The sequence below is a fragment of the Salmo salar genome, chromosome 06 (assembly GCF_965601325.2).
Source record: "Salmo salar chromosome 06, fSalSal1, whole genome shotgun sequence".
NCBI classification, from domain to species: Eukaryota; Metazoa; Chordata; class Actinopteri; order Salmoniformes; family Salmonidae; genus Salmo; species Salmo salar.
Window position 1 is genome coordinate 79,391,041 of NC_138296.1, and position 27,360 is coordinate 79,418,400.

The 27,360-nt window shown below is 42.8% G+C and overlaps 1 protein-coding gene across 2 annotated transcripts; it reads right to left on the reverse strand.

Moving 5' to 3' along the window:
- Positions 1 to 147: 147 nt before the first annotated feature.
- On the reverse strand, positions 148 to 27,012 carry LOC106608088 (actin-related protein 10). Of its 2 annotated transcripts, XM_014205791.3 has the most exons (12): positions 26,829 to 27,012; positions 26,350 to 26,422; positions 7,420 to 7,502; positions 7,153 to 7,261; positions 6,535 to 6,710; positions 6,215 to 6,294; positions 3,970 to 4,005; positions 3,685 to 3,764; positions 3,430 to 3,503; positions 2,972 to 3,053; positions 1,266 to 1,467; positions 148 to 1,139 (listed from the first exon to the last, which is right to left on the reverse strand). In XM_014205791.3, exons 1-12 carry the CDS (start codon positions 26,903 to 26,905, stop codon positions 958 to 960), a joined length of 1,254 nt encoding a protein of 417 aa, XP_014061266.2. In that variant the 5' UTR covers positions 26,906 to 27,012; the 3' UTR covers positions 148 to 957. The 2 variants fall into 2 exon arrangements, with proteins under 2 accessions (XP_014061266.2, XP_014061267.2); XM_014205792.3 differs by lacking the exon at positions 1,266 to 1,467 and having other exon boundaries at positions 688 to 1,139.
- Positions 27,013 to 27,360: the final 348 nt, after the last annotated feature.

Here is a 27,360-nt window from a genome sequence, read left to right on the forward strand (position 1 = left end):
GTCTCATGGAGTGAACATTATTCAGCCAGTGTACTCTATAGTATGCTTTCTAGTAGTGGGCATATCTGTGAAACATCACTTAAAGGCTCTGGAGAGTGAGAAATAAGTCTCATGAGAGACGGGACAGAGCAACATAGACAAGACAGGAACGACAACATGAATGTTTATTTAGCGCTGTTTGAGTTGATGCATTACATGATAAGAGCTCTTGGGAGATTGAAACTGATATTACAATGTTTTACATGGCAAATAAAAAAATTAATAAAACTACATATTAGCTGAAAAGGAATGCCTGGGGGTAGCATTCACAAGGACTACATAAAGAGAAACTTGACAGAGACAAATTTCAAAACTGAACTGCAATTTATCTGGTTGAACTGCAGTACATTTTCTATATACAGCTCAAGAGTGTTTTAACACGACAAGCCTCAGTTTAGCTGGAAAACAGAGTCAAATCCACACCTCTGCCTCAACGGGATAGTCACCACAACTCTGTTCAAGACCACCTTGTGTACCACGATCTGGACCCAGAACTTGCTCTCCCTGACCCCAGCACTCTCAATTCAAATGATGACTACTGTACCATTGCACTCCTTAGACAAAACATCTAGTTAGCAATAGAGTGAGCAGAATCTGGAACGCAGTGTGGCAGGAGTCTTACAGAACAAGAACAGGCACCAAGACTGATAGAACTAAAACCCCCACAATCCACAGCCATCTGGGGGTTGAGATGCTGGGTGCATCTCTATAGTCTAAAGTGGCTCCCTCGCCTTACAGATGAGGGGAAGGGCATGAGTAGAGGAAACCACAATAGCCTATTGAGACACACCCATAGCATCTGATATGTTCAAGTTATGTCTGGGGTGAGTTTTAGTGGCACCACTTTCCTTATATAGTGCACTCTTTTTGGTTTAGGGTGGCACTGCAGACGCAGACAATAGTGTCTGGTCTGGTGGTTTATTTCTCTGTGGAGAAGGCTCTCTTCATGAGTGGTGGGGGGGTCTTCCCTGCATCATAGACTGATTCTGGCAGCGGGGAGCTGAGACAGCACCAGTCGGGCATACGGCCTGTCTGGTTGTAGTAGTCGCGCGACACAGAGCGACTACCCAGGATGTCTTGCAGTGCTCCAAAGATCGCTCCTATACAGGGAGAGGAAAGCAGGAGACAGGGTTATTCAAAGCTGGTTTATATCTACCTGCATTACCACCCAACTGATCCATACAGCGTCCAAGGACAAGGTTGTGTATCAGACTACTGTCTCTCACCCCCGAGCCATGCGGTGCAGTTGGGTTTGGCTGGAGGACTGTGCAGCCTGAAGCTCTTGGTGGCCAGGGCGTCGCGGTACTTGGGTTTGTCCACCAGGAGGCGTATCTCAGCCAGGAGCCGGTGCAGGAAGCCAGGCAGCATGGCCGTGCCCCCGATAATGACCAGGTTTTCAGATAGCGCCTTACGAGTGTCGATGGGACACTGAGGGGGTTCATCAGATTGATACATACTGATGTGTTTCTATCTTTTGTATTTTCTCAAATGTACTTTTCACAAGTTTAACAGTAATCTGGGCTTAAACTCCCCAAGCTGCATAAGACTGTCTATGGGACAGAAATAAGGATTTAATAAGACCAACAAAAAAAACATGTGATCAGAAGAAATGAATCAGTCAGTCATTAAGATTTTTTTCATTTTCTAAATCAGTTGTACTTGTTAAGTGGTTCACAGCAACCGGTGCCAAGCAGAGGCGACAGTGGCAAGAAAAAAACTCCTTAAGGACTGGGTGGGACGAAACCTGTTCGTCCACAGTGCTGGTCTCTCAGGAGAGAAATCTCATTGACCGACCCTACACTGTAGAGAAGTGGACTGTTTACAAGCTTACTACACTGCCTGTCACACTTGTCCACAAAATACCAATGAGTGCTTATGGTACTGTGCTTACAGAGTGCAGCACAAGCACAAAGCATGCAAGAAGAGTAATGGAAGCTGCTCTGCCTTTTAAGATGAATGGTCTGTCATTGGTCTGATCCGACTCGTTGAGAAGTTGCCTAAACAGACTGTTCCCATGGATATCAGTAAAAAAATAAATTTAAAAAAACCACTGTCAAAAATATGCAATAGCATCTACAAGGCAGAATGTTGAATAAAATTATAGTTACACTTACTTTACCAGCTGTAGCGATGGGGTATCCACAGGAAATTGTTTACCTGACTTTCTACGGCACCGATAGGTTCTCTCACTTGTATATTCAATATGCTGACGCATTGCACATGACGCACAATAGATGAATGTAGTCAACCGAAGCACTTTATTTTTCTATCAGCTGGAAGTGTTTGCCTTCAGTTAGGCACAACCATATTGTGCATGTTTGTCACGTGCGAATTGCATCAGTATTGAAAATAAAAAACAGAAATACAAACGATATACAGACCAGCATACTGAAGGTCGGGTTGATAACACTACTCTGTGGATATTTTGTCTCACATTCCTACCTGCAAAAGGACCAACTACACGGACAACCAGTAAAGTATAATTTTATTCAGCATTCTGGCTTGTAGAGGAAACTTTCCTGATACAAATGCTAATTTCTGCTCAAAGTAGAACTCTATGCAATTCAACATTGGGTCTTCAGGCAACTCGAGAAGGAACCGAGACGATTTCACCTCAGTGAACTGGAGAGTCCCGGGAGGCTGGGACTGTTGCTATGGTAACAGGGTTAAAGTCTCTCCTCGTACGTGTCGGTGAAATGCGTTCGTCATTACAAAATGGAAAAAGAAGGAATTATGAAATCGCTGACGATTTTAATTAGAAGACGCAGATGTCTGATGAAAGGTCGTTGCGAACAAAACAGTGTCCAGTAATTACTGACAAAGTAACATGAATTCCGTACCCATTTTGACAGCATCTCATCTCTTGCGGTTTGAGCAGAAAGAAACCCCAGATTAATACATGGTATTTTTCAATTATGAAAACTAATGTTACCTTGACCAGAGTGTCAAGCACTAGAGTGGCCACACTCTTCTCCTCATTGTCCTGCTCAAACAGCATCTCCATCACCGAGTCCCTTCAAAACACAACAACCCACACGTCACTCGGAGTCCCTACAATACAGAACCAACATCAATCAAGAGTCCCTGCAATAAGTTTGCAAAAATTTCAATTCAATAAACTTTTGTGGCCCCAAGGGTCAATTGTAGGTTCATTGGCCGCCCCTGAGAAGAGCATACAGACAGACATGATGGAAACCTTGACAACCCAGATTCAATAATAGAAGGTGACCCAGATATTAAAAAAGGAGACACAGAACCAAATATCTAAGTTTGAAATGTTCTGGACATGTATGAAATGGACAGACATTACATCAGAAAACACGACCCTTTTGCTGCGTTTTGTAATTGTATCACATTTTAGCTGAGAAGATATATATAAAAAACAGCTACCTGATTGGTCCCTTGATATGCAGAATCTTCTCCCCATCCAATGGGTAATCAACATCAGGGGGTGGTGTTGGTCGCTATAAGGTGGAAGAACATGGATGCAAGGGTCTCAAATTCACTGGACTATAATACTCACCAAACTAACTTTAACGAATGACATTTACTGGAAGAACACAGCAATAGCTACTCCTTAAATATACCAGACAATGCAAATATAGAAATGACTGACAGCCCAGTTGGGGGTTAAAGGTCACTGACCTCAGCCGTGCCCTCTAGGTTAAACTTGGCCTCCTGGATCTTCAGGCCTCTCTTTAGGTCACTGACAAAACAGGTCCTGACTGGACAAGAAACACCACAAGAGGGTCTATGAGAGTATGCTACCGCCAACATACATGAACGGGGCGAAGATATGTTTTTAAAAATTAATTAGCTTTAGCTGCCTTTTGTAGCTAAATCCATTTACTTTAGCTGCTAAACTGGAAACCCAGCATTGTCTGTAATAAAGGCAATAAAACAAGTGGTTTCAGTCTCTTTTGAACATACCCTTGATATCTTCCACAACTTCCTCTGGGATGGAGCCTGGGAACAAAATACAAGACGAATAGTGAGACCTATTTATCAATGACCCACTTATCCTCCCTCACATAGAGCCCTTCCTTTCACGTCAATGGTTCTAATTACTGTACTAAATAATTGTGTCTCATTGTAGTCAAATGGTGTGTGTCCGAGACAAGGAGAGGACACCAGAGGTGCACTCATTGGTTGAGGAAGTATGAAAAAAGTGAAGAAAGTAGATTATATCAACTCCTGATAAGTTCAGAGCAGTTTACTTGTCCCAAATTTAATACACACTTTTTTTTGCTTGCCTTGGATACGTTTGCTACAGTTTAGTGTTTGCATTCACAACAGTCTCAAGCCATTAATTACATAGGCTACATCAGTCATTTGACTGTAATAGTGCACTCAGTTGTGCCGTGGTACTGTAGTGGTGTGGTGTGGTTCAGTAGTGCAGAGAGAGAGGTGGTCTATGTTATGCCTGTTTAAATGATTTATGCCCATCAGGCCTGCCTAGCCCTGCATCAGCTAGCTAGTGAGCTACTGCTGCTCTTCATAGGAATTCACTCTCGAATCAGAAAATAAGTACTTCAAGGATACAGTACACAGGGAGAAAACTAACTCAAATAGGCCGTGTGTGTGTGTGTTATATATACTGCTCCAAAAAATAAAGGGAACACTTAAACAACACATCCTAGATCTGAATGAAAGAAATAATCTTATTAAATACTTTTTTCTTTACATAGTTGAATGTGCCGACAACAAAATCACACAAAAATAATCAATGCAAATCCAATTTATCAACCCATGGAGGTCTGGATTTGGAGTCACACTCAAAATTAAAGTGGAAAACCACACTACAGGCTGATCCAACTTTGATGTAATGTCCTTAAAACAAGTCAAAATGAGGCTCAGTAGTGTGTGTGGCCTCCACGTGCCTGTATGACCTCCCTACAACGCCTGGGCATGCTCCTGATGAGGTGGCGGATGGTCTCCTGAGGGATCTCCTCCCAGACCTGGACTAAAGCATCCGCCAACTCCTGGACAGTCTGTGGTGCAACGTGGCGTTGGTGGATGGAGCGAGACATGATGTCCCAGATGTGCTCAATGTGAACCTGCTTTCATCTGTGAAGAGCACAGGGCGCCAGTGGCGAATTTGCCAATCTTGGTGTTCTCTGGCAAATGCCAAACGTCCTGCACGGTGTTGGGCTGTAAGCACAACCCCCACCTGTGGACGTCGTCGGGCCCTCATACCACCCTCATGGAGTCTGTTTCTGACCGTTTGAGCAGACACATGCACATTTGTGGCCTGCTGGAGGTCATTTTGCAGGGCTCTGGCAGTGCTTCTCCTGCTCCTCCTTGCACAAAGGCGGAGGTAGCGGTCCTGCTGCTGGGTTGTTGCCCTCCTACGGCCTCCATGTCTCCTGATGTACTGGCCTGTCTCCTGGTAGCGCCTCCATGCTCTGGACACTACGCTGACAGAGACAGCAAACCTTCTTGCCACAGCTCGCATTGATGTGCCATCCTGGATGAGCTGCACTACCTTAGCCACTTGTGTGGGTTGTAGACTCCGTCTCATGCTACCACTAGAGTGAAAGCACCGCCAGCATTCAAAAGTGACCAAAACATCAGCCAGGAAGCATAGGAACTGAGAAGTGGTCTGTGGTCCCCACCTGCAGAACCACTACTTTATTGGGGGTGTCTTGCTAATTGCCTATAATTTCCACCTGTTGTCTATTCCATTTGCACAACAGCATGTGAAATGTATTGTCAATCAGTGTTGCTTCCTAAGGGGACAGTTTGATTACACAGAAGTGTGATTGACTTGGAGTTACATTGTGTTGTTTAAGTGTTCCCTTTATTTTTTTGAGCAGTGTATATATAATTCAAAAGAGACGGAGCAGGTCCTTCCTTTCTTTCACATCAGGCTATAGCAACGACCTCTGAATATAAAATGTTGCATGATTGATTCACCCAGAGAGCGCAATTATAAATTCCTTCCTTCCTCTACATATAACAATGGAACACCAGCATCATTATGAAGCTAATTAGGAAAATCAATTCACAAGAATGTGAATAGCTGTTGTTGACAATGCATGATATAGCCACAGCAAGAAAACAAGAGGATCCATGGGACGACTGAGACAGTTTATACAATGACAAAGCACTGCTTGAGTTGTGCGGTAAGTTACTCATGATTTTGACAAGGAGGTTTCTGATGTCGGGGTCTTACCAATGACTGTAGGTAGACTCTGTCCAGTACTGGAGTCTGAGTCTACTGTACACTGTTCCACCAGGAGCCCATCCAACTCCCTGTGGTTTAGAACACACACAGCCACTAAGAACAAAGGGGGCAAGTACACCTGAAAGCACACACCTTGATACACTTGATTCTGTCACAGTAGTCCAGAAACTGGGACTTGAAACACACAGCTCTCAAGAGGTGAACAAAAGGTTGTTTCCCTGAAGTTCAGTACGTGACACAAGCAAAGTAGCACACACGGCAATATCTTTACATAATTACACCATCTCAAACACATGCACACTACTTACTTATGAATGGCCTTTCCACCCAAAGGCAGGGCTTCCCAGGCTGACAGGATGGGGATGCACTCATACACAGGCAGCACCAGTGTCTCAGTGTAGCCACAGTCCATCACCAGGCCTGAGTTGATGCCCAGAGACATGATGGACATGAGGTGACTGGGAGCAAACAGCACTGAGGGCACCTGGAAAACACAGAGGCATCATCCTAAACATCCATTGCCTGATCTGAAAATATAAAATCCATGCCCTTTTGTGTTCCAACTACTGACAGGTGTGAGCACTATGGAGATGGCTCCATCTAGCCTCCCTATTGGCTTAGGGGAGCATTGCATTCACCATTTAGCTTACACCCATCTAGTTTGGGTTAGGAGAAGGGGATAGCATTTCTGTACCAGGTAAAGTGGTTGTACACATAAGAGGCTGAGTTTACAAAGGCAGCCCATTTGATATGTTTTACAATAATTGGTTTTGACCAATCACATTAGATCTTTTCACATCAGCTCTTTTTCAGAGTTGATCTGATTGGTAAAAAAAACAATTCTTGAAAAAAAAAAAAAGATCAGAATTGGGCTGCATGTGTAAATGCACCCAGAGACAGATCATTGGTCCAGCTGGTCTCAGTACCTCAAACTGTTTGAAGAAGACCTTGGTGAGGGTTTCTCTGAAGTGGGAGGGACAGAGGATGGACTCGATGATCAGCACTCTCCTGTCACGGGGGTTCACCAACAGATGCCTGGGCAGGACAGAAAGGTAGTAGACACAGACATTCAATCAATGTTTATGGCCTGGGGTGCATCTCCAAAATTGCTGACTCACATGGTTGCTTTAATGTTACCGCCACTGATGTGTCAGTCATTACACACACTACTAGCTATGTCAAAAGCTCCTTACCTGAAGTAGAGCATGTGGATGAACTCCTTGAGGTTGGAGTAGAGTTCCTCTGTGTTGATGTTGTACTGAACCACTTTGATAGACTGTGAAAGACACACCGACAAATGGTTATAGAGGAGGCTGTCCATTTCAATACTCTGAGTCGGTATTCAGGTCATATGAAGGAATTTCCCGTCAACCACACGCACAAATTGGGGATTTTTTTTTAATTCTTTCCCATTGAAAAAGAGACAACTTTGTCAATTATTTTATTATACAGAAATAACAAAACATGCGGAAAAGCTGCTGTGTTGTTCAGTGCCTTCGGAAAGCATTCAGACTTTTTCCACATTTTGTTACGTTACAGCCTTATTATAAAATGGATCAAATCAAATCCTCATCAATCTACACAAGTGACAAAGCGAAGAACAGGTTTTTAGAAATGTTTGCAAATGTATAAAAAAAAAAACAGAAATACCTTATTTACATAAGTATTCACACCCTTTGCTATGAGACTTGAAATTGAGCTCAGGTGCATCCTGTTTCCATTGATTATCCTTGATGTTTCTACAACTTGGTAATCCACCTGTGGTAAATTCAATTGATTGGACATGATTTGGAAAGGCACACACACACACACACACACACACACACGTCTATATAAGGTCCCACAGTTGACAGTGCATGTCAGAGCAAAAACCAAGCCATAAGGTTGAAGGAATTGTCCGTAGAGCTTCGAGACAGGATTGTGTTGAGGCACAGACCTGGGGAAGGGTACCAAAAAATGTCTGCAGCATTGAAGGTCCTCAAGAACACAGTGGCCTCCATTTTTATATGGAAGATGTTAGGAACCACTAAGACTCTTCCTAGAGCCAAACTGAGCAATCGGGCGAGAAGGGCTTTGGTCAGGGAGGTGACCAAGAATCCGATGGTTACTCTGCCAGTGCTCTAGAGTTCCTCTGTGGAGATGGTTGTCCTTCTGGAAGGTTCTCCCATCTCTGCAGCACTCCACCAAATCAGGCCTTTGTGGTTGCGTGGCCAGACAGAAGCCACTAGTCAGTAAAAGGCACATGACAGCCTGCCAAAAGGCACCTAAAGACTCTCAGACCATGATAAACAAGATTCTCTGGTCTTACAAAACCAACAAATTCTTTGGCTTGAATGCCAAGCATCACATCTGGAGGAAACCTGGCACCATCCCTACAGTGAAGCATGGTGGTGGCAGCATCATGCTGTGGGGATGTTTTTCAGCGGCAGGGACTGGGAAACAAGTCAGAATCGAGGCAAAGATGAACGGAGCAAAGTACAGAGAGATCCTTGATGAAAACCTCTTCCAGAGCGCTCAGGACCTCACACTGGAGGCGACGGTTCCAACAGGACAACGATCCTAAGCACACAGCCGAGACAACACAGGAGTGGCTTTGGGACAAGTCTCCGAATGTCCTTGAGTGGCCCAGCCAGAGCCCGGACTTGAACCAAATTAGCAATTATTTCTAAAAACGTTTTGCTTTGTCATTATGGGGTATTGTGTGCAGATTGATGAGGAAAATAAACAATTTAATACATTTTAGAATAAGGCTGTAACGTAACAAAATGTGGACAAAGTGAAGTGGTCCGAATACTTTCCGAAGGCACTGTACATGTAACCTGGTCAAAAATCCCAACCTATGGTTCACAATGCTCCCACGTAGGGAAATGGAGCCTGCGAGAAGCTCCCTGTGGCTTCAGGATATTCAGTGTGTAGGAGTGCGAAATTGTGGGGACCCGGTGTCCAAGTAGGCTACACGCAGCTATGTGTGTAGAAAACATTTAATCAAAGGTAAGATATTTAACTGGTGTAGTAAGGTCTGTAACTCCACTCACTACTTGTAGTATTATAGTCGGTTTGTTTGGGTTGTTGGTCTTGGCTAGCTTAATAATGTTCTGGTTGGTAGCTAGCCAACACTCAAGTGGCTAATGTACATGAAGAGGCATGAGGGAAGCCCTACAATATTAGAAAAACCTAAGTAGTGAGAATACTTTTCAACATTGCCTGCTACCAAGAAATCTTTAGACATGCTGTACTTTTCTTTAATGTAGTTTTGTAATGGACTTAAACAAGCAGACAATGTTGTTTAAAAAAAATGCACGTTTTTGCATCTATTTGTGTGACTACCTGGACCTACCATTTGGTTATGACGTATTGAAACCAAAACATATGGATTTCAATAAAAAGTATTTGAATAAACACGAAAAGGTGAATGTAAGAAGCACACAGTTTCAAATAGGCTACATGTCATATTAAACAGCATATAAACACTAAATAGGTCAGGAGCCAGACAGGCAGCCTAAGAAGGAATGAAGATGAATTATTTTGGCTATATTATTTAAATTATTTCAAGGCTATAACCTACAAAGAAACACATTGTGAAGTATTTGCGAGTGCGACACAAAAGGCTGGTAGGGACAAAGCACTCAGAATTAAAAATTGTAGTTGTATTAAATCATAGTCTACAAATTGCACATATAGGCTGTGACTTACTTTGAATTTAATACAACATTTAAATAAATATGACTTATTAGTGCCTTTGAATTCATTTTTATAAACAAGTTTAAGGACAGATGCGTTGAGACGGGAAGCAAGTACAGGGAGTGAATATTTAATGAATAAACAACGGCAACAACACAAACAGCTTCTGGACAAGGGACACGTAACGACATTTATGCTGACTCCGGAAAGAAACTGAGGAAGTGACAGATAAAGGGGAGGTAATGAATAATGTGATGGAGTCCAGTTGAGTCCGATGAAGCGCTGATGCGAGTAACGATGGTGACAGGAGGTGTGCGTAATGATTAGCAGCCTGGCAACCTCGAGCGCCAGAGAGGGGGAGCGCCAGCAGACGTGACAGAGTTTGTCCAGTCTGTGGCTTCAGGTTGATGTAACGGTGCCTGGAAAGCAGGCCAGCAACAGAGAATATCCTCTCTACACTGGCAAAGCCACTGGGGATGCTAAACACCCCTTTGGCCACTCTTGCCAGGCAGAGATGCAGAGTTGTTATTTTTATTTGTCTATAGGTAGGCCTAAAGGTTTTTAGGCAAAATAATCCAATCAAAACGGAGAGCTCCTTGAACGTGGGAATATTCCAGGCCTATTGGGATCAAAATCAATGATGGCCTATGTATACAGATAACAGAACAAAAATGAACTTAACGTTTAAGAGATCTGATTTTTATTAATAATTTGCTATAACGACAGTTATCTACAGCAGCACAGAAGTAGACAAAATGCATGCTGGGCATGGCCTGAGCTCGTGAAGTGAGCGCTACTGGGGCAAAATTGGAGCTGGTGAGAAGGACGACGCTCAGCTTTTGGGAATCTTGCACCACGCTCCAATCAAATTGGGATCGCTCTGCTCCACTCACATATTCTGGACCATACTGCCTGTCCATAAGTTAAAATGGAACTGACAGCATTTTAGCAACATGAAATCCTATTAAAATCTGTCATTCAAGGAAGAATGACACCTTTATAAAATAAAAAATAAAAAGATTGACAAGCGACCGCTTAGATATGCTCGTTTTGGGAATGTTTGGGAATGATGTATAAGGCATTTGTGAAAGCAACCAAGCTTTTGGACAATTAATAGACCCTGCACTAAATAAAACATCCGTCTCGTCCAGGACCAGACTCTACGCAGACTGGTGCACCATAGGCAATCAAAGCTACAGTAGGCCTTTACGCAAACAAGTCATTTGCCACACAGGCCTGCCATCATTCACTTTGAACTGGATGTTTGCAGACAGTTCCAACAGCGCGACTTTAAATCATTAGAATGCATTCGCTAAAAGCCACAAAATGCACCCGAATGGTTTTCTGCAAATATGTAAATATCACAGGAGTTCTTACATTTGGTAACTTTACAGTCCTATTGATCAAACAACCATGAAAAGGTAGGCTCTCTCTCCCTCAGTTATGCACATCAACAACTAATGCTAGCCAGAGCAAAATGAGCTAAAATCGAACAAAGGCACATTAGATAAACTCTCAACTTTTTCTGCTAGTTGTCCGTGAAAATTGCACTGGTAAACGATGGGGAATTGTAGCCTACTCGTCCTTCTGCAGCTGCCTTGTCCCAATCAAGCACCCAAGTTAATTGGCTAAAGTTGGCTAGCTAGCTACTTCCAGACAAATGAGAGAACACCACACTGACCATTTGACCCTAGCAGAGCTGATTAGGGTGTTTTCATGTTAGGCTGAAAGAGGCTCTCATGTCAGATGATGTGGAAGCAATATGGCTAAGGTTGATGTGCCTCACCTAAAGCCTATGCTCGTAGGAAGTTGCTATAGACCACCAAGTGCTAAAAGTCAGTATTTGGACTATGTGTGTGAAATGTTGGATAATGTTTGTGATATCATAAGAGAGGTATATTTTCTGGGTGTCCTAATTATTGACTGGTTGTCATCAAGCTGCCCACTCAAAAATAATCTCCAATCGCTAACCAGACTGCAATCTGGTTCAAGTCATCAGTCAACCTACCAGGTTTACAAACAGAACAGTAACTAAAATCATCCATGTGCATTGATCAGGTCTTTACTAATGTTGCAGAAATCTGCTCTAAAGCAGTATCCACAGCCATCGGATGTAGTGATCCTAATATAATAGCCATATCTACAAAAAACTAAGTTCCAAAGACTGCATATTATGATCACACAAGAGGATTTTCAATGATTCCTATGTGGAAGATGTAAAATATTTGTTGGTCTGATGGGTGTAATGAAGAACATCTGGACACTGCACTTGAAGAATTTATGAAACTGCTTCTTGTGGTTACTGATAGGCATGCTCCCATCAACAAACTGACTGTTAGAACTGCCAAATCCACATGGATAGATGATGAATTGAAAAACTGTATGGCTGAGAGGGATGAGGCAAAGGGAATAGCAGATAAGTCTGACAACACAGACTGGCAGACACACAGTAAATTGAGAAATTACATAACTAAATTAAACCAAAAAACTATACTATGGAAGATGATAAAGAATGATGTAAAAAAAACGATAGTAAGAAGCTCTGGAGTACTGTAAAATAAATTCTAGGCAAAAAAAGCAAATACAGCTCCATCCTGCATTGAGGCAGACGGCTTGTTCATAACAAAACCCTTTGATTATTGCCAATCACTTTAATAACTTTTTATTTGACAATATTAGCTGACTTAGGTATGACATTCAAACAACAAATGCTGAGCCTTCATTTCATGCATAATGGACCAAATAATGAAAGACAAGCACTGTAGTTGAGTTCCACAAAGTAGTTGTGGAAGAGGTGAAAAACTGTTGCTATATATAAATAAGGACAAACCACCTGGTACCGACAACCTGGGTGGTAAATTGCTGAGGTTGGTAGCGGAATACACTGGGACTCCTGTTTGCCACGTCATCAATTTAAGCCTAAAAGAAGAAGTGTGACCTTGAATAGCAGAGCACCCTTTAATGGTTCAAACAGCCGACCAATCAGCCTGTTACATAGGGCAGCAGGCAATTAGCCCAGCGTCGTCCGGGTTAGGAAAGGGTTTGGCCGGTGTAGGCCGTCATTGTAAAATAAGAATATGTTCTTAAATTACTTGCCTAGTTAAATACATTATTATGTTGTTTTTTTACAAGTGCTTAGCAAACTTTTGGAAAAAATTGTGTTTGATCAAATAAAGTTATTTTACAGAAAACAAATTAACAACAGACTTTCAGCATGCTTGTAGGGCACTCAACATGCTCGGCACTGACACAAATTACTGATTTCCTGAAAGAAATTGAGAGTAAGAATGTTGTGGGAGCTGTTTTGTTAGACTACAGTGCAGCTTTTGATGTCATTGATCATAACCTATTGCTGACATTTTTTGCTGTTATGGATTTGGATCCTCTACCTTATTATGGATTGAGAGTTACCTATCTAATAGAATACAGAGGGTTTTCATGAATGGAAGCCTCTCTCATGAAAATTCAGTTGAATGTGGTATACCGCAGGGCAGCTGGACAGGGCCATTATTGATTTCTGTTTTTACAAATGACCTTCCACTGACCTTGAATAAAGCCTATCTGTCTATGTCGCTGATGACTTAACAGTATACGCATTGGCTGCAAAAGTCAAATAAATAACTGAGACACTTAACATAGAGCTTCAGACAGTTTTAGAATGGGTAACTAGCAATAGGCTGGTGCTAAATATCTTAACTAAAAGCATAATAATAATTATTAATTTTGCTCTTTATTTAACCAGCCTACATATAAAACCTTATTTGTTCATCGAAAATTGGGAATAATTCACCACAGGTTAATAATGAGAAGGGTGTGCTTGAAAGGATGCACATAACTCTGCAATGTTGGGTTGTATTGGAGAGAGTCTCAGTCCTAAATAATTTTCCACACACAGTCTGTGCGTGTATTTAGTTTTCATGCTTATGAGGGCCGAGAATCCACAATCATATAGGTACATGGTTGCAAAGGGCATCAGTGTCTTAACAGCTGATTTGCCAAGGCAGGATACTCTGAGCGCAGCCCAATCCAGAAATCTGGCAGTGGCTTCTGATTAAATTCAATTTCCACAGAACTGCTTGTTGCAATTTCGATGAGACTCTTGTTCAGATATCAATAAGTGGACTGGAGGCAGGGCATGATAGGGATAACGAATCCAGTTGTTTGGGTCATCCGTTTCGGGAAAGTACCTGGCTCATTCCAAGATTGCGTAGCAGTCAGACGTCTTTGTCCTGTTGTGTCCCTTGTATATATCTTTTTATATCTTTTTCTTCGCATATCTTTTAAAAATATTTTCCTAAACCTCAACTTCTAAATACTCTCCTGCAACCCGCCTCACCCAATGTGGCTTGGATCTGTTTTTTCTAAAGTACTTCTATTTACTTCAGATCTGTAATCCCTCAACTGAAGCTAGCCAGCTAACTAGCTACCAGTCAGCGAACCACTGCTAGCGGTCATCAGTTAACCTTTAGCTCGGAAAGCTCTCGCCAGTTCATACAACGTGACTCAAACCAGAGTATAACGGACCTATTTTTTTTTTCTCCATAACCCCGGATTCCTACCGCAAACTCTGAACATTTTCATCTGGATCTTCGCAACTAGCTAAACACAATCCCGGGTGACTACTCCTGGCTAGCGGTTCCATCCCGGAGCAAGCACCAATTAGCCTGAAGCTAGGGCTCCTGGGCTACCACCGAATCCCACTCCTGGGCGACAATATCCGGACCCCTTCTACTGCCGGTACGGGGCACGGAACCCCGCCGATCCTCTACGACTGGAATACCGACATAATCTGCCCGAAGGATTCCAACAGGCCCCTCAGGCGCGACGTCCTCTGAAGGTCCATTCTGCTAACCGCGGCCTGCTAGCTACCTAGAGCATGAAGTGGCAAAAACAGACTTACCTCCACCGCGACGTCCCCCAAAGGCCCTTCTGCTAACTTGCTAGCCCAGGTCTGCTAACTGCTAGCCCCGGCCTGCTAACTGTCTGAATCGCAGTGTCCCCAGTCAGCCCAACCACTCACTGGACCCATATGATCACTTGGCTACGCATGCCTCTCTAATATCAATATGCCTCGTCCATTACTGTCCTGGTTAGTGATTACTGTCTTATTTCACTGTAGAGCCTCTAGCCCTGCTCAATATGCCTTAACCAACCATGTTGTTCCACCTCCTACATATGCAATGACATCACCTGGTTTAAACATCTCTAGAGACTATATCTCTCTCATCATTACTCAATGCCTAGGTTTACCTCCAATGTACTCACATCCTACCTTACCTGTCTGTACACTATGCCTTGAATCTATGCCATCATGCCCAGAAACCTGCTCCTTTTACTCTCTGTTCCGAACGTACTAGACGGCCAGTTCGTATAGCCTTTAGCCGTACCCTTATCCTACTTCTCCTCTGGTGATGTAGAGGTTAATCCAGGTCCTGCAGTGCCTAGCTCCACTCCCACTCCCCAGGTGCTCTCATTTTTTGACTTCTGTAACCGTAAAAGCCTTGGTTTCATGCATGTTAACATTAGAAGCCTACTCCCTAAGTTTGTTTTACTCACTGCTTTAGAACACTCTGCCAACCCGGATGTCTTACCCGTGTCTGAATCCTGGCTTAGAAAAACCACCAAAAACCCTGAAATCTCCATCCCAAACGATAACATTTTCCGCCAAGATAGAACTGCCAAAGGGGGTGGTGTTGCAATCTACTGCAAAGATAGCCTGCACAGTTCTGTCTTACTATCCAGGTCTGTACCCAAACAATTCAAGCTTCTACTTCTAAAAAGTCACCTTTCCAGAAACAAGTCTCTCACCGTTGCCACTTGCTATAGACCACCCTCTGCCTCAGCTGTGTCCTCGACACCATATGTGAATTGATTGCCCCCGCATCCATCTTCTGAGCTCGTGCTACTAGGTGACCTAAACTGGGACATGCTTAACACCCCAGCCATCCTACAATCTAAACTTGATGCCCTCAATCTCACATAAATTATCAATGAACCTACCAGGTACAACCCCAAGTCCATAAACATGGGAACCCTCAGATATCATCCTAACTAACTCGCCCTCCAAAAGTGCCTTCTGATGAAGATCAAAGGTAAGTCAATATTTCTAATGCTATTTATGATTTTAGATGACTCCAAAATGGCAGGTATCTGTATTGCTTGATGTCTTTTTCTGAGCGCAGTACTCAGATTATTGCAAAGTGTGCTTTCCCCGTGAAGCTTTTTTGAAATCTGTCACAGCGTTTGCATAAAGGAGATGTTCATCTATAATTCTTTGAATAACAGTTTAATATTTTATCAACGTTTATGATGAGTATTTTTGTAAATTGTTGTGCGGATTCACCGGCAGTATTGGAGGCAATATATTTTCTGAACATCACGCGCCAATGTAAAATGCTGTTTTTGGATATAAATATCAACTTGATCGAACAAAAAATGGATGTATTGTGTAACATGATGTCCTAGGAGTGTCATCTGATGAAGATCGTCAAAGGTTAGTGCATAATTTTAGCTGGTTTTCGTGACGCCTGTCCTTGCTAGGAAAATGGCTGTGTGGTTTGTCTTGTGTTGGAACTGTCCTAACATAATCTAACTTTATGCTTTCGCCGTAAAGCCTTTTTAAAAATCGGACAATGTGGTTACATTAAGGAGACGCATCTTTAAAATGTTGTAAAATAGTCATATGTTTGAGAACTTTGAATTATGACATTGTGGTTTTGAATTTGGCGCTCTGATTTTTCACTGGCTGGCGTCCCACCTCCCCAAGAGAGGTTAACTAACCTCCAGACGAGCTTCAATGCCATACAACTCTCCTTCCGAGGCCTCCAACTGCTCTTAAATGCAAGTAAAACTAAATGCATGCTATTCAATCAATCACTGCCCGCACCTGCCCGCCCGTCCAGCATCACTACTCTCGACGGCTCTGACTTAGAATACGTGAACAACTACAAATACCTAGGTGTCTGGTTAGACTGTATACTCTCATTCCAGACTCACATTAAGCATCTCCAATCCAAAATTAAATCTAGAATCGGCTTCCTATATCGTAACAAAGCATCCTTCACTCATGCTGCCAAACATACCCCCGTAAAACTGACCATCCTACCGATCCTCGACTTCAGCGGTGTCATCTATAAAATAGCCTTCAACACTCTACTCAACAAATTGGATGCAGTCTATCACAGTGCCATCCGTTTTGTCACCAAAGCCCCATACACTATCCACCACTGCGATCTGTACGCTCTCGTTGGTTGGCCCTCGCGTCATACTCGTCGCCAAACCCACTGGCTACAGGTCATCTACAAGTCTCTGCTAGGTAAAGCCCCGCCTTATCTCAGCTCACTGGTCACCATAGCAGCACCCACTCGTAGCACGTGCTCCAGCAGGTATATCTCACTGGTCACCCCCAAAGCCAATTCCTCCTTTGGTCGCCTTTCCTTCCAGTTCTCTGCTGCTAATGACTGGAACGAACTGCAAAAATCACTGAAGCTGGAGACTCATATTTCCCTCACTAGCTTTAAGCACCAGCTGTCAGAGCAGCTCACTGCACCTGTACATAGATAGCCCATCTGTAAACAGCCCATCTACCTCATCCCCATACTGTATTTATTTATCTTGCTCCTTTGCACCCCAGTATCTCTACTTGCACATTCATCTTCTGCACATCTACCATTCCAGTGTTGAATTGCTATATTGTAATTACTTTGCCACCATGGCCTATTTATTGCCTTCACTCCCTTATCTTACCTCATTTGCACTCACTGTATATAGAGTTTTTGTTTTCTACTGTATGTTTTGTTTATTCCATGTGTAACTCTGTTGTTGTGTGTCGAATTGCTATGCTTTATCTTGGCCAGGTCGCAGTTGCAAATGAGAACTTGTTCACCTAGCCTACCTGGTTAAATAAAAGATGAAATATATATATATATATATATATATATATATTTTTTTAAGTAATTGGGCATCCAACTCACTCAGGTGCTTCGCTATATCACATTTGACATTGTCCGTAAGCTTGAGTTCATTTGCACACAAAAAAATTATACAATGATGGAAATACCTGTGTGTTGTCCTTGCTAATGCAGACAGAAGAGCTCCAACTTCTTAATCATAGCCTCAATTTTGTCCCCCACATTGAATATAGTTGCAGAGAGACCCTGTAATCCTAGATTCAGATCATTCAGGCGAGAAAAAACATCACCCAGATAGGCTAGTTGTGAATAGTGAAAATTATGGTCAGTAAAGAACTGACCATAAACAGAACTTTAAGCTCGTCTCTCAATTAAAATAAACGTCAGTACTTTGCCCCTTGATAACCAGTGTACTTCTTTCTGTGTTGTAAAAGCGTTACAGGGTCGCTGTCCATATCATTGCATAGTGCAGAAAATACACAAGTTCAGGGGCCTTGCCTTAACCATTTTCACTGTAGTGTCAAAAACGTCTTTCAAGCTGTCAGGCATTCCCTTGGCAGCAAGAGCCTCTTGGTGGATGCTGCAGTGTACCTAAGTGGCATCGGGAGCAACTGCTTGCACGCACGTTACCACTCCATTATGTCTCCCTGTCATGGCTTTTGCGCCATCAGTACAGATACCAACACATCTTTACCACCAAAGTCCATCTGATGTCACAAAGCTGTCCAGTACTTTAAAAATATCCTCTCCCGTTGTCCTGACTTCCAGTGGTTTACAGAAGCGGATATCTTCCTTAATTGACCCCCCATAAACGTAACGGACATATACCAGGAGCTGTGCCAGGCCTGCTACTTCGGTTGACTCATCCAGCTGTAACGCATAGAATTCACTGGCTTGTATTGTATCATCCAGCTGTAACGCATAGAATTCACTGGCTTTAATTGTTTCAAAACGTCGCCTGCCATGTCACTGATGCGTCATGAAACAGTGATATTTGACGAAGGCATTCGTTTTTTTGGCCTTTTCCCCCAGCCATATCCTCAGCAGCAGGAATAATTAAGTCCTCCACAATAGTATGGGACTTGCCTGTCCTAGCCACTCGGTAGCTCACCAAACAAGACGCTTCTAGCCCCTTCTTATTAATGGTATCTGTTGCTTTTATACATGACTTAGTACTTGAAAGTCGTCTTAATTCTCGCTCAAAAAATCCTGTGGCTTATTTTCCAAATTGGCATGTTTTGTTTCAAAATGTCTGCCCAAGTGTGAAGGTTTCATCAAGTTGTGAGATAGTACTTTTGCACATATAACACACTGTGGCTGAGGAAAGGCACTACTCCCAATATAAGTGAACCCCAAATCAATGTAGTTCTCGTCATATTTGTGCCTCTCGATGGTCCAACGTCCCTGTCTTTTTTTTGCTGCTTTCCCGGGTAAGGGGGCAGTAGCTCTTCAGCTGCATCAGATTCACAACTGTCAGTGTCCATGCTAGCTGGGTTAACAACAAATGTAGAATTACTGATGCTAGCATTGGATGTGCTCGTGGAAGCAGAACAATGTGTCGTCGACAGGTGCAGTACTGCTGGTAGTAGCAGTATTTTTTTTTTTACCATTTATCAATTTTCAAGCAAAGGGAATGAGCAGCAGCTACTTTTGGCTACATACGGATTGTTAGTGGAATTCCCGCGAGAGAGTAACGGTTGACTTGTTTACGTGCCACTGTGCGTTTTGTTGCCGATCTTACTTTGCTACCTGACTACCTCACGGTTTTTACTTTTTCATTACCGTATATTTTTAGTTTTTCCCCTCACTCAACTTTTTTCATTCAACTTTTACACCCCGGAGGTTTTATCTGGACATGGTTCGTCAGGACTTCAAACAGCCGAAGCTAAGTAACATTAACATGATGCCTTCTAATTGCAGTCGTTGTACTTATAATATACAGGAGAACGATCGCCTTACGGCAAGGATAGCTGTGCTGCAAGCCCAGCTTCAGACGCAATCGTTAGGCAAGGGTAATTTCAGTGTAGGAAAGGATGAAACAGCGTCTGTGCCACCAGTAAGTACAGATAGTAACGTTAGTATAAACCCCCTCGCACGGTCCCCGCAGCCGGACAACTTTCTCATGGCTTCTGGAGGGAAATGCTGTAGGAATGCTCAACCGGTGTCGCTTATTCAGCCGACAAACTTTCAACCGGTTCTCCCCATTAAGCGAGTCGGAGGCTGAAACTTCTCTACTCCTCCCGTTGTGGGGTCTGAGACGCCGAAGGCTCCCACCATTAGCTCTGACAAATTGAAAACCCTAGTCATTGGCGACTCCATTACCCGCAGTATTAGACTTAAAACGAATCATCCAGCGATCATACACCGGTTACCAGGGGGCAGGGCTACCGACGTTAAGGCTAATCTAAAGACGATGCTGGCTAAAGCTAAAACTGGCGAGTGTAGAGAGTATAGAGATATTGTTATCCACATCGGCACCAACGATGTTAGGATGAAACGGTCAGAGGTCACCAAGTGCAACATAGCTTCAGCGTGTAAATCAGCTAGAAAGATGTGTCGGCATCGATTAATTGTCTCTGGCCCCCTCCCAGTTAGGGGGAGTGATGAGCTCTACAGCAGAGTCTCACAACTCAATCGCTGGTTGAAATCTGTTTTCTGCCCCTCCCAAAAGATAGAATTTGTAGATAATTGGCACTCTTTCTGGGACTCACCCACAAACAGGACCAAGCCTGGCCTGTTGAGGAGTGACGGACTCCATCCTAGCTGGAGGGGTGCTCTCATCTTATCTACGAACATAGACAGGGCTCTAACTCCTCTAGCTCCACAATGAAATAGGGTGCAGGCCAGGCAGCAGGCTGTTAGCCAGCCTGCTAGTTTAGTGGAGTCTGCCACTAGCACAGTCAGTGTAGTCAGCTCAGCTTTCCCCATTGAGACCGTGTCTGTGCCTCGATCTAGGTTGGGCAAAATTAAAGATGGCGGTGTTCGCTTTAGCAATCTCACTAGTATAAAGACCTCCTCCATTCCTGCCATTATTGAAAGAGATTGTGATACCTCACATCTCAAAATTGGGTTACTTAATGTTAGATCCCTCACTTCCAAGGCAGTTATAGTCAATGAACTAATCACTGATCATAATCTTGATGTGATTGGCCTGATTGAAACATGGCTTAAGCCTGATGAATTTACTGTGTTAAATGAGGCCTCACCCCCTGGTTACACTAGTGACCATACCCCCCGTGCATCCGGCAAAGGCGGAGGTGTTGCTAACATTTACGATAGCAAATTTCAATTTACAAAAAAAAAAACAATGACGTTTTCGTCTTTTGACCTTCTAGTCATGAAATCTATGCAGCCTACTCAATCACTTTTATATAGCTACTTTTTACAGGCCTCCTGGGCCATATGCAGTGTTCCTCACTGAGTTCCCTGAATTCCTATCGGATCTTGTAGTCATAGCAGATAATATTCTAATTTTTGGTGACTAACATTCACATGGAAAAGTCCACAGACCCACTCTAAAAGGCTTTCGGAGCCATCATCGACTCAGTGGGTTTTGTCCAACATGTCTCTGGACCTACTCACTGCCACAGTCATACTCTGGACCTAGTTTTGTCCCATGGAATAAATGTTGTGGATCTTAATGTTTTTCCTCATAATCCTGGATTATCGGACCACCATTTTATTGCGTTGGCAATTGCAACAAATAATCTGCCCAGACCCCAACCAAGGAGCATTAAAAGTCGTGCTATAAATTCTCAGACAGCCCAAAGATTCCTTGATGCCCTTCCAGACTCCCTCTGCCTACCCAAGGACGTCAGAGGACAAAAATCAGTTAACCACCTAACCGAGGAACTCAATTTAACCTTGCGCAATACCCTAGATGCAGTTGCACCCCTAAAAACTAAAAACATTGTCATAAGAAACTAGCTCCCTGGTATACAGAAAATACAAGAGCTCTGAAGCAAGCTTCCAGAAAATTGGAACGGAAATGGCGCCACACCAAACTGGAAGTCTTCCGACTAGCTTGGAAAGACAGTACCGTGCAGTATCGAAGAGCCCTCACTGCTGCTCGATCATCCTATTTTTCCAACTTAGTTGAGGAAAATCATAACAATCCAAAATGTATTTTTGATACTGTCGCAAAGCTAACTAAAAAGCAGCATTCGCAAATGGAGGATGGCTTTCACTTCAGCAGTAATACATTTATGAACTTCTTTGAGGAAAAGATCATGATCATTAGAAAGCAAATTACGGACTCCTCTTTAAATCTGCGTATTCCTCCAAAGCTCCATTGTCCTGACTCTGCACAACTCTGCCAGGACCTAGGATCAAGGGAGATACTAAAGTGTTTTAGTACTATATCTCTTGACACAATGATGAAAATAATAATGGCCTCTAAACCCTCAAGCTGCATACTGGACCCTATTCCAACTAAACTACTGAAAGAGCTGCTTCCTGTGCTTGGCCCTCCTATGTTGAACATAATAAACGGCTCTCTATCCACCGGATGTGTACCAAGCTCACTAAAAGTGGCAGTAATAAAGCCTCTTGAAAAAGCCGAATCTTGACCCAGAAATTATAAAAAAACTATCGGCCTATATCGAATCTTCCATTCCTCTCAAAAAATTTTGAAAAAGCTGTTGCGCAGCAACTCACTGCCTTCCTGAAGACAAACAATGTATACGAAACGCTTCAGTCTGGTTTTAGACCCCATCATAGCACTGAGACTGCACTTGTGAAGGTGGTAAATGACCTTTTAATGACGTCAGACCGAGGCTCTGCATCTGTCCTCGTGCTCCTAGATCTTAGTGCCGCTTTTGATACCATCGATCACCACATTCTTTTGGAGAGATTGGAAACCCAAATGGGTCTACATGGACAAGTTCTGGCCTGGTTTAGATCTTATCTGTTGGAAAGATATCAGTTTGTCTCTGTGAATGGTTTGTCCTCTGACAAATCAATTGTAAATTTCGGTGTTCCTCAAGGTTCCGTTTTAGGACCACTATTGTTTTCACTATATACTTTACCTCTTGGGGATGTCATTCGAAAACATAATGTTAAATTTCACTGCTATGCGGACAACACACAGCTCTACATTTCAATGAAACATGGTGAAGCCCCAAAATTGCCCTCGCTAGAAGCCTGTGTTTCAGATATAAAGAAGTGGATGGCTGCAAACTTTCTACTTTTAAAAACTCAGACAAAACAGAGATGCTTGTTCTAGGTCCCAAGAAACAAAGAGATCTTCTGTTGAATCTGACAATTAATCTGGATGGTTGTACAGTCGTCTCAAATAAAACTGAAGGACCTCGGCGTTACTCTGGACCCTGATCTCTCTTTTGAAGAACATATCAAGACTGTTTCAAAGACAGCTTTTTCCATCTACGTAACATTGCAAAAATCAGAAACTTTCTGTCCAAAAATTATGCAGAAAAATTAATCCATGCTTTTGTTACTTCTAGGCTGGACTACTGCAATGCTCTACTTTCCGGCTACCCGGATAAAGCACTAAACAAAACTTCAGTTAGTGCTAAATACGGCTGCTAGAATCCTGACTAGAACCAAAAAATTAGATCATATTACTCCAGTGCTAGCCTCCCTACACTGGCTTCCTGTTAAGGCAAGGGCTGATTTCAAGGTTTTACTGCTAACCTACAAAGCATTACATGGGCTTGCTCCTACCTATCTTTCCGATTTGGTCCTGCCGTACATACCTACACGTACGCTACGGTCACAAGACGCAGGCCTCCTAATTGTCCCTAGAATTTCTAAGCAAACGGCTGGAGGTAGGGCTTTCTCCTATAGAGCTCCATTTTTATGGAATGGTCTGCCTACCCATGTGAGAGACGCAGACTCAGTCTCAACCTTTAAGTCTTATCTCTTCAGTAGGTCCTATGATTAAGTATAGTCTGGCTCAGGAGTATGAAGGTGAACGGAAAGGCTGGAGCAACGAACCGCCCTTGCTGTCTCTGCCTTGCCGGTTCCCCTCTCTCCACTGGGATTCTCTGCCTCTAGCCCTATTACAGGGGCTGCGTCACTGACGTGGTCTTCCTGTCTGGGTTGGCGCCCCCCCCCCTTGGGTTGTGCCGTAGCGGAGATCTTTGTGGGCTATACTCGGCCTTGTCTTAGGACGGTAAGTTGGTGGTTGGAGACATCCCTCTAGTGGTGTGGGGGCTGTGCTTTGGCAAAGTGGGCGGGGTTATATCCTGCCTGTTTGGCCCTGTCCGGGGGTATCATCGGATGGGGCCACAGTGTCTTCTGATCCCTCCTGTCTCAGCCTCCAGTATTTATGCTGCAGTAGTTTATGTGTCAGGGGGGCTAGGGTCAGTCTGTTACATCTGGAGTATTTCTCTTGTCTTATCCGGTGTCCTGTGTGAATTTAAATATGCTCTCTCTAATTCTCTCTTTCGGAGGACCTGAGCCCTAGGACCATGCCTCAGGACTACCTGGCATGATGACTCCTTGCTGTCCCCAGTCCACCTGGCCATGCTGCTGCTCCAGTTTCAACTGTTCTGCCTGCGGCTATGGAACCCTGACCTCTTCACCGGACGTGCTTGTTGCACCCTCGACAACTACTATGATTATTATTATTTGACCATGCTGGTCATCTATGAACATTTTAACATCTTGACCATGTTCTGTTATAATATCCACCCGGCACAGCCAGAAGAGGACTGGCCACCCCTCATAGCCTGGTTCCTCTCTAGGTTTCGGCCTTTCTAGGGAGTTTTTCCTAGGGAGTTTTTCCAAGCCACCGTGCTTCTTTCACATGCATTGCTTGCTGTTTGGGGTTTTAGGCTGGGTTTCTGTACAGCACTTTGAGATATCAGCTGATGTACGAAGGGCTATATAAATAAATTTGATTTGATTTGATTTTGATGTGATTGGATGTTAATTATTTGACTAGGCTACCTGCATTTGACATTGTGTTGTTATTTCGCTGAACACTAGATGGTTTCATTTTCTTTTTGGCAGTGAAATGAGGCTACTTAGGTGAGAAAAAAACCTCACCCAAATGTATAGCCCTGTTGGAAAATATAAATGGACTGTATGAAAATGTGAGAAAAAAAAAGTAATCAAATAAATATATAAATCACATTTGTATTTGCCGTACCCCCGACGGCATTGTGCGTACCCCTGGGGGTACGTGTACCCCAGTTTGGGAATACCTGGTCTAGAACAAAGCAACACGGAGGAAAAGTGTCATGCATGTCAGTCAATCCTGGCTCAAAGTTGAGGAGAGATTGACTGCATCACTATTGGTCTTTGTGCGAGGTATTGACGTGTTGAAGGTACTCTGCGTTCAAGCAGTTGGCACACAACACAAGACATGCAACCAGAGGTCTCTTCATAGTCCCTAGGTCCAGAACAAAGGCTGGAAAATGCACAGTATTTAATAGAGCCATGACTACATGGAACTCTACACCACCACAGGTAGCAAGCTAGCAATAAAAACAGTTTAAAAAAAACAGATAAAAGAACACCTTACTGCACAAAGGGGACTGTGAAGAGAGAGCCATTTTATATATATTGTAATTTGCAGTGTACTATGCATTATACCTAGATATTGTGTGTACGTACTGATATGTAGGCTGTGTGTGACATTATAGAATGTATTTCAGTCCTTGACTAATAATGTTCCCTACTATGTATTATGTCATGTTTCATGTGGAGCCCAGGAAGAGTTAGCTGTTGCAAAAGCATCAGCTATGGGGATCCTAAAAAATACCAAATCTAGAGCGTTCGTGACTCAGCAAATGTTGCATGTTTGTAAATAAAACAGTTATTCTGCACTCTGGCACACAGGTGAGAGTGCTCTGAAATCGGAGTAGCTAGATATATGCTAACTGTATAATACAGACGTTCAGGTTCTTGCTAGCTAACAAAATGACACCTGCATCTCTAGTTGTGTATAGCCACCGAAAAACAATGAGTGGGAGAAGTCACTCACCCACCCCTCCAATGACATGATATCCTCCTAGCAGTAAGCTAGCTAGCTAGCTAACGTTATGCTCCGTGTTTTTATCTTGCTACATAAATAGATACCCTAGCCTATTATGACTGACTTGTGATCATTGCCCTTGCTCGGTTGATTGTATTGACATTCCCAGTCTTAGTTACATTCGTCCATTTTTGTCAAAAATATTGAGTAATTGAAACAGAATCAGTGCAGCCCAGGTGGAGGCAGCAAACAATGTACCAGCCCAGCTGTGATTTACAACCTGATAATGTATTGGTGAATTATATTAATCATGCACTGAACTGCATCCATCTAATCTATTCTGCCAAAAATGCCTTAGTGTACATCATGGAAAAACCTTTTATAAAGTTGGTTTTGTAGCATAATCTGGGAATTTGATATATTTTACTGATATTATGATTGTCTGTTTGTTTCATATTTGAAAAGTAGTTAAAACGCTGTCAGTTCCACTTTAAGAGCACTAGTCATTATTACACACACGATTTCAATAATGCCTGTCCATAAGTTAAAGAGCACTAGTCATTCATTAATTCGCTCACTAACTCCCTCACCTGCTGTTGTCCCGGCTTCTGTAGCTCACTAGGAATGATGAACCTGGGCCCCGTTTCTCCAGCAAAGCCACACCTGCATCATCATACAAAACCATTTAGTTTGTGATGAGTGAAATCATTGACACTTGTCAGACAGTACTCAATGCCAATGAATGTGGATTTATTGAGTTAAGGGCCTTAGTGTGTCGCAATGTGTGTCTGATTGTCATATGATCTTCCCCAGCCCAGGCACTAGACTGGTGCTGTTCCTTACATTGCTAGCTAGCTAACATTAGCCAGCTAGCTTTCGTTAATATTGCTAGCCCTTTTTCAGCAAAAACACATATTTAACACATTGTGACCAACTAAATAACGTGCTTTAAACATTGGATAGTCGGTTTATATTTGCTTAAACCTCTGATGTTCAGTACTTAGCATTTGTGACAGGCAGTGGCCAATGTTGTTAGCATGTAAACATATCTAGCTAGCTAAATACTTACTTTGTGTAGGCTGCTCCTAAATCAATGACGACTGCAGTTTTCTCCCCTCCACTCCCCAACCCTTCAAACAAGGGCATTTTATATTTACTTAATCGTTTCCGATATACAACATGCAATCGCAAATAATTTAATTTCTGCTGGGTTTGGCAGGGTCCTTTCTTTCAGTTTGAGGAATGACGTCTGGGGAACGCGCCTGATTAAAAATAGTTTGTCCCTACTGTAAAATAGTTTATGCAATTATACTTGTGTGTTATAAATCAAACGCAAAATAAAAATACATCACGGTCTATACTAGTCATATCCAAATATTTATAGAAGTCATTTTTACACACTTGATATGGACTGAGAATTTGAACAATCTATAAAGAACATGATATTGTTTGGGCAATATATTATGCAATCAATTTCATGTTCTTATAGATCGTTCAAAAGTAGACATGAAAGGATGAAAGGAGAGAAATTCGGTGTTTTCTTTATTTGCCTTGAAGTGATGCATCGACTAGAGACAGGTAGTCCGACAGAATAAATAAGC